At 42.6% G+C, this 14,025-nt stretch overlaps 1 protein-coding gene across 1 annotated transcript; it reads right to left on the bottom strand.

Annotated features, from left to right (window-relative positions):
• Positions 1-4,141: 4,141 nt before the first annotated feature.
• Positions 4,142-5,070, bottom strand: LOC122107327 (dnaJ homolog subfamily B member 3-like). Its single transcript, XM_042678939.1, has one exon. The coding sequence runs from the start codon at positions 5,018-5,020 to the stop codon at positions 4,298-4,300; it is 723 nt and encodes a 240-aa protein (XP_042534873.1). The 5' UTR covers positions 5,021-5,070; the 3' UTR covers positions 4,142-4,297.
• Between the last annotated feature and the right edge of the window lie 8,955 nt (positions 5,071-14,025).

Here is a 14,025-nt window from a genome sequence, read left to right as displayed (position 1 = left end):
TGGTGTCCTGAGCCTCGTAAGGGTGCCTGTTATACAGAAAGTTTTGAAAAGATGAGCTTAGGCAAAAGGATGACAGGGTTGTAGGACTGGTTGATATGAATGATACAGGAAAATACACCTTGGGCACAAGCCAGAAAAAAACGATTTGGAGTACAAAACCAGTTGTGCCCTATTATATGGAAAGAGGAATTTCCATGTAACTGGACTAGGGGCAGAAAGGGAATGTCTAGGGTTTTTGGCAACCAGGTAGGGGAGAGCATGATGGAATGGGTGAAAATAACCAGAGTGTAGGATGGATTGGAGTGGTTAAGGGCCTGACAGAAGGCCTTGGTGAATGTCTGGATTATAGAGTATGTATAGGAAGCCCAAGAGGCTGCCAAGGCTGTCCTGAGTCTAAGACTGGCTATAAATAAAATAGCAGGTAACAAAGGCAAGAATGTTAAGTTCCTGTCCAATTAGAAGGTAGACAGGTATGGATTTTATATGGGCAAGCTTATTAACTATTTCTCTTGATCTCTTGTCTCTGTTTTATTTTGATAGGGTGAATGCAGAGTGGCTCCGTTTAGGATGTGACAATGTCTCCTCTTACCCCTCTCCATGATTCCTGTCAGGAGTGGCTTTGTTCTGGAGGTCTTAAGTGCTCATTGCTTGGATGGCTTGTCCCACTTGGCATCTCTTTTGTCAATTACAGGGTTTGAACTTAAGGCCTGGGCACTGTCCCTGAGCACTTCTGCTCAAGGCTAGTGCTCTACTACTTTGAACCATAGCACCACTTCCAACATTTGGCTGGTTAATTAGAGATATGAGTCTCTCAAGCCATGCTTCTAGCCTGGCTCTTTGCTGGTTAGTTGGGAGATAGAGTTTCAGAGGTATTTTTCTGCCAGGGCTGGCTTTGAATTGCAATCCTCAGATCAAACGAGTCTTTGCCACATAAACCATTTTATTTCCAATTAAAGTAACAAGGAGACCAGTGGAAATAATAAGTAGAGATTACCTGTAACTTGTTAAGAATTGGCAAGAAAATACTTTTCGGAGTCATTTCTCTTTGGATCTAGCTAAATGCTGCAGAGGGTAAAACCTGTAATAACAAAACTCTGGATATGATGAGATTTTTAAAATAGCAACTGCTTAACTGAATATACTACTTCGGGATACTACTGAAGATTGAACTAAACCATTGTCAGCTCTGTATCCAAGGTAGCTTACATACTTGGAAAACACAAACTAAAAACTTGACAAACTAAATAGTGTAGATAAAAATGACATGTTGGTTTTACATCAGTGTATTCATCTTGACCTTATTTAAATCATTGCCAACTTAATTACATACCAACTTTTCTCATAAGCTCTATTTTTTTTTGTCAGTCATGGGCTTGAACTCTGGGCCTGGGTGCTGTCCCTCAGCTCTTCAGCTCAAGGCTAGTGCTCTACCACTTGAGTCATAGTGCCACTTCTGGTTTGCTGGTGGTTTATTGTAGATAAGAATCTTACAGACTTTCCTGCTGGGCTGGCTTTGAACCTTGATCCTCAGATCTCAGCCTCCTGTGTAGCTAGGATTACATATGTGAGCCACCAGTGCCCAGCATGAGTTCTGTTTTTAAAGATGTACTCATACCATCTCCTATCCAGAGGAAACCATTTTTAAATTCTTTTTCCAAGGCTTTTTAATGTCATAACTCTTAGACATATTTGTTTGTGCCCAAATCTGATGAGCTTTTTTTGCCATTTGATTTTCAAATTACCCTTTTATCTTCAGCCTGTGTAACAAGGTTACATTAGAATTGCCTCAAGGCAACTGAGACTCTACCCATATATAGGTTAGGTCATATTACAGCTTCCATTGATAAAGATTTTTTTATTGTGAAAATACTGTACAGAAGGGTTACAATTACATGGGCAAGATAATGAGTACATTTCTTATCAAGCATTGTTGCCGCCTCCTTTGTTGCCCTTCCCATCTCTCACCCCCCCACCCCCCCCCACCTCATCCCCGGACTCCCCCCGCAGCCAAAGTTGTAAAGTTTGTTTTCGACGTAACAACTTGTACATCTCATTGTTGTAATGTGTCCACCTGTATCCCTATTTAAATGACTTGTTTTTTCCCTTCCCCTCCACAAATTTTACCAACATCAAATACAGTGAAAGCAGGGGTTATACTATGGGGGAGGGACATACAAAGCAACAAAGAAATCATCTTATAAATATGTTAGAGACAATCACATGAAAGACAAACATTTGACTACTTATCTAGGGGTTCATTTCATCTAACATCAACTTATCTGACCTTTTCTGCTTGTAAAGATTTTTTTTAACAAGCAGCACATTTGATAATTAACTCCTTAACACAAGGTTTACATTAGTTATAGCTATGGTCAAAAAGCAAATAATTTTTACACTATGACAATTTTTACATATTATAGTGAAATTACTTAACATGTTTACACACACACTTGTGCACAAGTTTTAAGAGGTGCATAGGGTTTTGTTTTTGTTGTTTTTTTTTGAAAAAAAATCAGCCATAAGTTTAGAACCACTTGGTCAATGCTAGAAAAACAGGCAACACTAACCAAAATATAAGACAAAACTTGATTTAGCCAACAGCAAGCAGAATTTACAAGAACAGAAAACATTTAAAACAATTTTGGTAATGAGACATATAAGCTTATAAATGAACCTTTGAACACCTAGAGGAATGAAGGTATGGAAGCTTGGTGGAAGACTGGCAGTTATAGGAAAACCCTACCACGTAGCCTTTGTCTTTTTCAGGCAGATGTTAATTTCTAGGACCTGTAGAAAGAAAGTGGGGGAGGTTTGAATTAGAGTAATCAAGAAGTGCAGAGGCTGTGATGGTGACCTGGCAGGAGGTGAAGCACAGGTGCCCACCAAGGCCTTTCTGGGGCTGGGGTTGGTGACAGAGGCCTGGTGGGGTAGAACTGAAAACTTTGCTGAACATAAAAAGAAGTAAATGGTGTAGAACAGCAAACAACTGGCTTTCATGGTCTGTCAGATGACAAGAACTCTAAGAAACTGGAGCAATTTATATTGAAGTGGCCCAGAGCAAAGCAGGGCTGTTAACTTGTTAAGACAAAGTTGTTGTAGTTAATCTTTTTTGTTTTTTTGGGTCCGGTCGTGGGGCCTGAACTCTGGGCCTGGGCACTGTCCCTCAGCTCTTCAGCTCAAGGATAGCGCTCTACAACTTGAGACACAGCACCACTTCCGGCTTTTTTTTTTGCTTATGTGGTGCTGAGGAATCAAACCCGGGCCTCAGGCATACAAGGCAAACGCTCCAAGTCACAGCACCAGTAAAAGCATCCCAGAAAAACGCGTGAACATACAGTCACATGCACAGAGAGAGGCTTATTGCCAACAGTGGCTGGCAAGGCTAGTTCTCTTACCAGAGGGAAAGAAAAAGCGCTTGCTATTGTTTAGGTAGCTTCTTATGCTCTAGAAGGGCTAAGGGTAGGATTTCATGCAGGATATGAATTCCATTATGGTGGGCTAAGATTTATGGCAGGTGCTCAGATAGATAAGGGGGTCTGCTATTTGGAATGTCAAGGTGAGAGAAAGTGGCTTATTAGCTGGCTGTACCAAAAGGGCCCATTGTCCGCCAGTCTGGGGAAAGGAGCATGTTAGGCTGACAGTTCCTAAGCCCTGTGAGGTATTTCACTCTCTTGTGATCAAAACAAAAATGCACTATTTTAAGCCATAGTTTTTGTAATTTGTTACACCAGCTATGGTGTAATAACGCCTAACTTTTCTAGGTTAACTTGCTTAGAGAAGAGATAGGCAACAATGGTCCACTCTTCCTACATACCAGTATTTGTGTACAACTGAAAGACAATTTCAATTGATTTTAACCAAGAAGTCTAAATATATTCACTTCTTTCACTATAATTTAGTAAAAAAGAAAAATCAAAACAAAGCTAAATGATTCATGGAAAGCTCCCTCGCTCACATTTCCAACCAAGGATGCACGGAAGGCTCAGCATGGTGGTGACTATCTTCCCTAGCAGTCTCCAACAGAGAATTAGGCGCAACAGGCAGAGGCCTGGTGCAAGTGGTAGAGCCCTTGCCTAGTATTACTTGTAAGAGAAAGCAAAGCGCAGCATCCATCCATGTCAGTTTAAGACCAAGAGAGAGCCTATTTGTGTGTTCCCAACAATCACTACAAATAAGCTTTAGCAAGAACTTTTAATAAATTTTGAGTTACAGTTGTTGTGAAAGTAGAGCTCACTTCCAATCTTTGAAAAAGTGTCCTGTTATTCCTCAACATGTACTTTTAAGTCCAAGGGAATGACTAGGTGTTGATGCGTAGCAGCTGCTCCTGGCCATTTATGATGAGGGACTTGAGCTGTCCATCCTCCTCCACTTCCACCCTCTCCTGGCCGTTCTCCACGATTCTCTTGGTGGTGATCTTCTTGCCATTGACGATTTCTGTGGAAGTGGACACGGACTTGAAGTTGCCTGCCCCGCCACCGCCACAGGACATGGAGAAGGAAGAAAGGCCGTCGGCCAGGGGCCCGAAGGATGTGAACCCCGTGTCGAAGGAAGAAAAGCCACCGCCAAAAGCGGGGAACTGGGAGAAGGTGGAGAAGAGAGGCGCGGACGCCCTGCTTCTGCTCCTGCTTCCTCGCGGGGTCCTGTGGCCCCCGAAAATGTTCTCCAGCGGGGCTCCGAAGAAGTCGAAGGAGAAGGGGTCCTGTCCGCCGAAGAACTCCCTGAAGACGTCGGCGGGGTCGCGGAAGCTGAAGACGCACTCGAAGGGGTCGTGGCAGGGGCGGCCCGCGGCGCCCCCGCTGTCCTCGCCCGCCTCGCCATAGCGGTCGTACACGCCGCGTTTCCTGGCGTCCGACAGCACCTCGTAGGCCTGGGCCACCTGCTTGAATCTCTTTTCTGCCTCCTCCTTGTTCTCGGGGTTCTTGTCGGGGTGCCACTTGAGCGCCAGCTTGCGGTAGGCCTTCTTGATGGCGTCGGTGGAGGCCTGCCGGGGCACGCCCAGGACTTCGTAGTAGTCCACCATGTTGGGGGCAGAGGAGGGCGGGCAGGGCGCGGCCCTGGGGCCAGGGCAGGGCAAAGGCTGCTTCTGGTTGAGGCTGCTGGCTGAGGCGTGGCGTCGCTCTTGTGACGTGGCCGCATCTGATTGGCTGATGCTGTCTGGGCCTTTCATCCCAGAATGCAGTGCTCCGCGGGAGAGAGTGGAGGGTTTGCCTTGTTAGCTAGTAACCGTGGCGCCTAGGTCTGAAGTCCAAATCTGAAGTCAACGCTGCACCTGCCCTCCCCATGCTCAGGCCTGCTTTGAAGCTCAGTGTCTGCTGTCCCCAAGTTGTATAAATATTCAACTTTGAGATAGAGGAGGAAGATAGAAGAGTGATTCTGGGTGTCTTAGAAAACATTTTTCTTAGCCTGCTGCTTGTGACTCATGCATGTAATTTTAGCTACACAGGAACTTGAAATCTGATGATCCAGGTTTAAAGGCAACCAGCAAAACTATCTCCAATTATCCAGAAAAAAAAATGATGGTTTGCAGGTGTGGCTTAAGTGGTAGAGCCCCAGGCAAGAGCCAGAAGTGCCAATCCCAATGAGAGTCTGAAGCTTTGAGTTCAAGTTTGCATTCCCACATACACAGGCAGAAGATCAGCAGACCAACAGACAGACAGACAGACAGACACACACACACACACACACACACACACACACACACACACACACACACACACTTCTTCAAATAGACTATAAATCAAGCTTTCCCCGTGGTAGGAATAGCGTTTGTCTGACTGGGCTGAACTGCACTTTTTTTTTTTTTGTCAGTTGTGGGGCTTGAATTTGACCTGTGTGCTATCCCTGGTCTTATTGTGCTGAAAGCTAGGGCTCTACCACTTTGAGCCACGGTTTTTGTTGTTGTTGTTTGCTTTTGCAGTCCTGGGGCTTGAACTCAGGGCTTGAGGACTGTTCCTGAGCTGCTTTTGCTCAAGGCTAGCACTCTAACACTTAAGCCACAGTGCCACTTCTGGATTTTTCTGTTTATGTGGTAATGAGGAATAGAACCCAGGGTTTCATGCATGCTCGGCAAGCACTCTACCATCAAGCCACTTTCCCAGTCTTGTATTCTCTTTTCATGTGCAGTACTCAGGCTTTAGGCGTGTGGTATGGGGACCTCAAATATATTTAACGTATTCCTTCACTTGCAGACCTTATCAAGGCTTGACCTTGGGATGAAGTTTCGGAGTACTTTGCCAAGTAGGGAATGGACTTTATTGAACTCATAAAGGCATTGCAGGGCGAGGCATTGGGCACCATTCCATAGTGTCTGCTGCTTACCTATAATATGCTCTCTGTACATGAAAGGGTGTGTGATTGAGGCTATTCAAGTTTGGATGTTTATGGACTTGGAGTTTGATTTTGTATTAATCACATCCTGTCAGCTGCAGAGATGGCATGATAGGATGTAATAGTGAAATTAGACTATGACCTTCAGAAGCGATTGTCGATTACAGGAACAAATGTCCCATAGGTGTAGGTCAGCTTTGCTCCATCACACAATTGAGAGGCTAAGAATAATGAAATGAGCCACCTCTGTAAAAGAAGGAAGGGGAAAAAGGATGGGCGAGATTCTAGGGAAGAAGGGTTGGGAAACTATCTTCAATGTGTTCTTATTACAGACAAAAAAAATGGCACTGTGGTTCAAAATGGTAGAGTGCTAGCCTTGAGTGAAAAAGCTCAGACAGCACCCAGGCTCTGAGTTCAAGCACTACTACCGAGAGAAAAAAAAGGAAACATTAAAAGACTGAACTTATAAGAAAGTACCATAGGATATGTGAAATATGCTCAGATATCAATATTCCACTGTAATTGTATGTACAAATACAACTACAGGCAGGTTTAAAGACAGCAATTATTGTCATTAGTCTTAAATTTGGGAGTGTCTTGTTCTTTTTCCCTTTTCTCTTTTGTTTTCTTGCTCATTTTTTTTCTCTTGCTCCTCCAGTTCTTCCTTCTAATATGTCCACACAGTTGAAATGTCAACAAATTTCACTGACAGCTATCAGCACAATCTGAAATAAACAGGAATCATTCAGCACAAACAGGCTTCATAGAAACAATCTCATACTAAACTCAGTGGTGTGACTTTTCAACAAGTGGAGTGAGTTGGCACTTTTGCATAGCCCGGTGTAGCTGTTTGATACTGTATCCCAGATTTTTAGATATGATTTTTCCTTTGTTTTACAATAATGATACTTGTTTTGAATGTTTTAGAAAGTAAAATATAAATTTTCACAAAATTCTATGTTCTTTATTTCACTGTAAAAGAAAGTTTCCAGCCAGGCGCCAGGGGCTCACGCCTGTAATTCTAGTTACTCAGGAGGCTGAGATCTGAGGATCACGGTTCAAAACCAGCCCAGGCAGGAAAGACCATGAGACTCCTATCTCCAATAAACCACCAGAAAACCGGAAGTGGCGCCATAGCTCAAGAGGTAGAGTGCTTGCCTTGAGCTGAACAGCTGAGGGTCAGCACCCAGGCCCAGAGTTCAAGCCCCACCACTGACAAAAAAAAGTGTCCACCAAAAACGTTTCTCTAGAGTAGGAAGCAAGAATTAAGTATTTGTAACATGATTTGGGGATCCAGTTTCTTCTTTCTTCCATTCTTTTCTCTATTTTTCTTTGCTTCTTCCTCCTCCTTTCTTATAAAGTTTGTATTTTTTTGTGTGATATTTGTGTCTCTTTGTGTTTCTGGTTATAATACACACGTCTTCCCCCAGTCAAGAAAATTTGGTAGCATTACCACTGGGAAGCCAGCATAGGGAGGACCATGCATTACGCAGGTCCTCCCTCATTCACTAACTGTCTTTGTGTCTAGCTACAAGGAGAACATCATGCACCTCTCCAGCCTTCACAAGGACCGCCCCATTGAGCCCTTGGACCTGGCTGTGTTCTGGGTGGAGTATGTGATGAGGCACAAGGGGGCGCCACACCTGCGCCCTGCAGCCCATGACCTCACCTGGTACCAGTACCACTCCTTGGATGTGATTGGCTTCCTCCTGGCCATTGTGCTGACAGTGGCCATCATCTTCGGATATGCTTTTGGGGAAAAGGGGACAAGTTGGGAAAACCTACAAATCCAAGGTGTATTGAGATGTTCTGGGAAATAAGGGAAAGTCTTGATGTATTCTCCAATCAGTTGCACACTGGAAGGTATTAGGAAATACTTTACATATGTTAGGCATACCCAGAATGCTTTAAAAAAACAAAGCTGGGTGTTCAATAACTCATACCTGTAATCCTAGCTATTTAGGAAGCTGAGGTTTGGAGGGTTGTAGTGTGAAGACAGAAAAGCAAAATAAATCCACTAGACTCCATCTCTAATTAACCAGCAAAATGCTAGGTTGGAGGCATAGGACAAGGGATAGAATGCCAGTTGGAATTAAGCAAACAGTGTGATTCTCTGTGTTTAAGCCCTAGCACCATTAAAATCAATAATAAAAATCCAATCTCTGGCACACATATGGGAAAAATATTGAATAAGTGTTCTATGTCTGCAGTTTCTTTGACTACTGTACCTGTTATCTCTCAAATGACATACAGAGAGTTGGCACTTCCATTAATTTTCTTATTCAGAAATGTGGCCCCAGACAGGCCCTAGCAAGGCACCAGCTGGTTTACACCTGCAACCTTAGCTACTCAGGAGGCAGAGATCTGAGGATTGTGGTTTAAAGCCAACCTAGGTAGAAAAAAAATCTGTGGTTTCTATCCCAAATCAACCAGCAACAAACCTGAACTAGAGGTGATACTCAAGGGGTAGAGAGTTGGAAGTCCTGGGTTCAAGCTCTGGTGCTGGCCAAAATAGAAGAAACAAAGAATGTGACTTCTCTGATAACATAGAATACAAAGATTGTATACATAGAATACAAAGTGGTCACCACCACTTTGGATGACAGTAGAATTCCTGTAGAATTTTGGTCAAACCCTTCTCCGGTGACAGTTCTCGTCAGTGCTTCATCAGGTGTCACTCTGTATGTTGAAAAAGGAAACCTTTGTGCTGTTTGGGTGCAATGATATGATTGGATGGATTGGAGTTCTTCAGAACGGTGGGTAGCTTTTTTTAAATTGCATTTTTATTATTGTAAAGGTGATGCACAGAGTGTGACAGTTACATAAGTAATGAGGACATTTCTTTTTGGACAATGTCACCCCTTCCCTTGCTCTCCCCCAGCTTTCCCTCCTGTCCCCACCCACAAGTTGTATAGTTCATTTTTAACATAGTATCTAGTATCACTGATACATTTCTTCACCTTTTGACCCATGATTTCTGTGTCCCCACCTTGTCTTCCCAAAGACAGTTGAATGAACAAGACAAAAGGAAAAGAAAATACCAGAAACAAAGGAAAAAAACCCTCTTGTTTCCTTTTCCTGAAGTTCATTTTGTAAATATTTTATATAATCAGATGCACATATGTATTGCATCTTTGGAACACGGTGTGAAGTTTTTGATGCTATGAAACTGATGAGTGTTGTATAGGAGATAAGAATCACTGCCTTGTATGAAGTGGGTCTGAATTTAATTAAAATAAACGAATGTATAATGTAGAACAAATGTTTCCCCTGTTTCTCACAACTAAGAATCTCTTAATAAATCCATGTAATTATATTTCCTAGGTGTTTTATGCTTCCTTGTTAAATTTACTTATTGTGAGTTCCACTTTGTAATTAGGAAAGCAGTACACAACTATGACAGAAAATTTGAAAAATACACACATGTTTACATTGCACATGCACACATACATATCCAAGACACCGAAGACTGGACGCACATTCAGCAAGGCATCTGTAAGCATAATAAATTACAAATCACAAAGATACAGTAGTATAATTGTTGTAGGACAAACATTCTCAAGGAAAATAGAAGGTAGCCCTTGACTCAAGTAGGAATGAAATCCAGCAGGGCCATCACTGATTGCTGAAGCTCCTCTGGCATCTGAGGCGCACTGGTGAGATGTGGACCCCAAAGGCTTGGGCCTCCTCAACTCTGGCTGTTCTCCCAAGCTGTTTTGCACAGGGCCAGAAGCTTTCAGACCAGCATTGGATGTTGATGGTATATTTACTGACCTAGGTCTTTGTTTTACCCCTTAACTCCAGTATATATCATTTCACTGAGTGAGCCAAGGCAGAGAAATCTGAGTCTTACTTCAAATTAACCAGAAACAAACTTGGACATAATTATACATACTTATCAGATACCATGTGATTCCTTAATTCATGTACACATTTTGTAATGATTGTGAGAAAAATGTCTTTTCTATCAAAGTAGTTTGCTTCCTTTTTGTTACTCTTTTGATAAGTTCTTGCTTTGGCCGTGTGGCTTGGCCCTTGTTAATTACCTACTTTTCCTGCTGCACTCTAATTAAGATATTCTGTTAGAAGCTTTTTGAACTTCAGTTACATTCTGTCAAACCACATCCTACTACAGACTGGGAACCTGAGCTCAGCCAATCTGAGCAGAGGGGCGGGGCCTACTGGGTTAGGGCTCCAAAGGGAGCAGCCTGCCTGCTTTGCTTTGCTTACCAGATTTTTGGCTCATGGCGCACCTTTTTTTTTTTTTCTTTTTGGTCGGTCGTGGGGCCTGAACTCTGGGCCTGGGCGCTGTCCCTCACCTCTTCAGCTCAAGGCTAGTGCTCTACTACTTGAGCCACAGTACCACTTCTTCTTTTTTTTTTTGCTTATGTGGTGCTGCGGAATTGAACCCATGCATCCAAGACAAGCACTGTACCACTGAGCCACCTTCCCAGCCCCTGATGGTGCACCCTTCTGCAGAGGTAAACTTTGCCTTACTGAGTTCCTTTTGAGTCGATGTCCTTATTCCTAGGAGCTATTTCTAACACTATCAAGTTGGTATTGGTATTTATCATATTCTGTGCCTTAAAATTTTATTGTTTAGACTGAGTACATCCAAAATCCCATCATCACATTATTGCTAATTCATGGATGTAATAGGATATCAGAGCTTTTACATTTTCTAGAGTGTAATACTCTATGCAATGACCAACATCCTACCACTCTCAACTTACATGAGATCAAATTTTTAGATTATATATATGGATGAAATCATATGGTATATGTGTTCTGATGCCTGGCTTATTTCACTCCATGTCTACCCATAAATCTTACGACACACAAATGATAGGATCTCATTCTTTAGGACTGAAGAGTATTTCATGATATAAATGGATATATATGCCACCTATACACCATTACTATATTCAATATTTACCAAATTTCTTCATATATACACATATTAAGAATATATTCTTCAGCACATATGTGCAGTCATTAAAATATATGTATTATTCAAAATATATACTACTATTTCTTCATCCATTGAGGGAAACTTAGGTTTATTCCCTATCATTACAACTGTGTGTATGCATTCTTGAGGTTTTTTAAAAAAAGATTATTCTTTATCCCACAGAAAAAGTGCTGCTTTTATTGGCATTTGCCTTGGGAGTTCTATACAGTGCAACAAAAGTGTTAGCTAAGCCTATAGTCCTGGTTGAATTCACTTGGAAAATACAGCACATTGATTCCCAAATTTCTAGAGGGAAGAGGAAGGCAGCGTGTAGTGATGGAGCTGGATGGATGACAAAACAATGTCCCAAGGCTCTATCACCTCTTCCAGGGGAAGATGCGACAACAGCAATGCGCTCAGTGCACTGAAACATCCGGACATCCAAAGCTCCCAAGACATCCACCAGACACCTCAGCGCCCTTCCTGCCCCAGTGAGCTTGGGCCTATGGACACTATTCCATGCCCCTCCTTTCTGTCGCAGCTTCTCTATCCTGGAGATCCACACACTCACACAAACATGGTTTTCTACATCCTAATGTCTCCTCTGATTTTAGTTTTACAGTGTTCACTATGGAAGTCTTTTACTCCTAGATATTTATTTTTGTGAGTATTGTAAATGAATTGTTTTACTGATTTCTTTTGCAGCCTGTTTGTAATTAGTATACAGAAAAGCTATCTGCTGATTTTGTATCTTGGTACTTTGTAGAAAGTATTTATCAGATCTAAGAGTGTTTTGGTAGAATTTTTAGGGTCTTTTGAATATAGCACCATATCCCTTTTTTTTTTTTCCGGTCCGGTTGTGGGGCCTGAACTCTGGGCCTGAGCACTGTCCCTCAGCTCTTCAGCTCAAGGCTAGTGTCCTACCACTTGAGCCACAGCGTCACTTCTGGCTGTTTTCTTTTTGCTTATGTGGTGCTGGAATCGAACCCAGGGCCTCAGGCATGCAAGGCAAGCACTCTACCACTGAGCCAACTTCCCAGCCCAGCACCATATCCCTTAGAAATAGAACAATTTGACTTCTTCCTTTCCTACTTGTGTTCCTTTGTTTTTTGTTGCATGTTTTTTTGCCTTATTCTTGCTAAGAATTCAAGCACCATATTGAGTAGAGTGGAGAAAATGGACATTATTAATCCTCACTGTGAAGGAAGTGCTTTCATTTTACCTCATTATTCAGTATGGTGTTGACTATATGTTTATCATATATAGCCTTTAGTATGTTGAGTTACATTCTTCCTAACCATAGTTACTTCTGGGAGTTTATCATGAAGATAGGCTCTGAAATTCTCTGGACTTGTGATGAATAGCCCAGGGGGAAAAGGTAGAGAAAGTAGAGAAATGGTAGAGGAATAAGGAAGCATGGGAAGAGAGTGAACTTTTGAGCCCATCATTGTGTCTCATCACTTTTGTGGATGGACCGTGAGTGTTTTAGATAGCAACTCTCAATTCAATGTGGGATTCAGAGGAGGTCCTTCTGCAGAATCAAATGGTTAAACCTTGACTTTGAGGTCCCTGTATCTATACCTACATTTGTCAGTAGCCAGCAGTTCAAATAGAGTGCTTTCTGATCACGATAGCGATATCACTGGTGAAGTATGTAAGGAAAGCCCCCGCCCCCCGCCTCCCCCCCCAGACTAATCCTTGCCCTAGATGGCAGCGTCTGCGTAGTAGGTGAGGCACCTCCCACTTCCGGCCCCCCACGATATAAAAGGGTCCTCTGAGGAGCCGGTCGGGGGCCATCTCCGGAGAGCTTGACTTATTCTGCAACAATAAATCTTGTCTTCCTTGACTTTTTGGTTGGTGTATATTAACTTTTGGTTGTCTTTGGGGCACCTTCTTACTTTCAAAGTAAATTAAAGAGCCAGTAATTGCTCCTTGTTTTGGGAAAGCTGGTTTAGCATGGCTTTGTTTTATGCTGTGCTGATATGATAGGTACTTAGAAACAGTTTTGCTAAAAGCACTGACCCCTCACTTGGCCCCACAAGTTAACTAAAAGCTGGACAAGAAGTAAGCATTCAGCCATGTCAGTCTCATTTGTCTTAAACCTTTGGGTAGACAAGACTTAACTCTCACATACACATGTTAATTGCTTAAGGAGTGTCTGTCTCAGAACTGATGATAACTCATGTATGATCTACCCCTCTGAGGCTGAAATTAAAGTGAGAAGAGAAACCGAAACATTTTTACTTTTACCTTTTAATTTTTAACAACTCCTATCAAAACTTGCCAAAGGGCTCCTGGACATCTCATTATTCTAAACCTTTAAATACTCTGCAATCTAGGAATAGCACAGCTTTCCATTAAGTTATACCGAAAACCACGCAGACACACAGGCACGTACAGAGAAAGGTTGTACTTCTGTCACCAGAGGGAGAGAGAAAGCGCTTGTCTTTATCTAAGGAGGTTTTTATAATCTAGAGGGGCTAAGGGTGGGATTTCCTGCAGGATGCGGGAGCAGAGGATTCCATTCTGGTGGGCTAAGATTTACGCAGCGTCAGAATAGTAGATAAGGGGCCTGCTGTTACCACTGACGGCTGTGACTGACCAAATGGAGTGAGGTGAGAAGTGGAAGCTGGTTAGCAGCTGCCCGCACCAGAAAGGCCCTTTGTTGTCCAATCTGGGGGAAGAAGCGAACACATACTCTCCCCAGACGGGAACAATTATCTTATGGTAACTGAATTGTTCTCTCA

The sequence above is a fragment of the Dipodomys spectabilis genome, unplaced genomic scaffold (assembly GCF_019054845.1).
Source record: "Dipodomys spectabilis isolate Male_0828 unplaced genomic scaffold, ASM1905484v1 ptg000051l, whole genome shotgun sequence".
Lineage (NCBI taxonomy): Eukaryota > Metazoa > Chordata > Mammalia > Rodentia > Heteromyidae > Dipodomys > Dipodomys spectabilis.
This window is presented reverse-complemented; position numbering and strand designations above follow the sequence as displayed.

Coding starts and splice junctions, on each gene's coding strand:
- LOC122107327 (XM_042678939.1), bottom strand. CDS start 5,020: ATGGTGGACTACTACGAAGTCCTGGGCGTGCCCCGGCAGGCCTCCACC.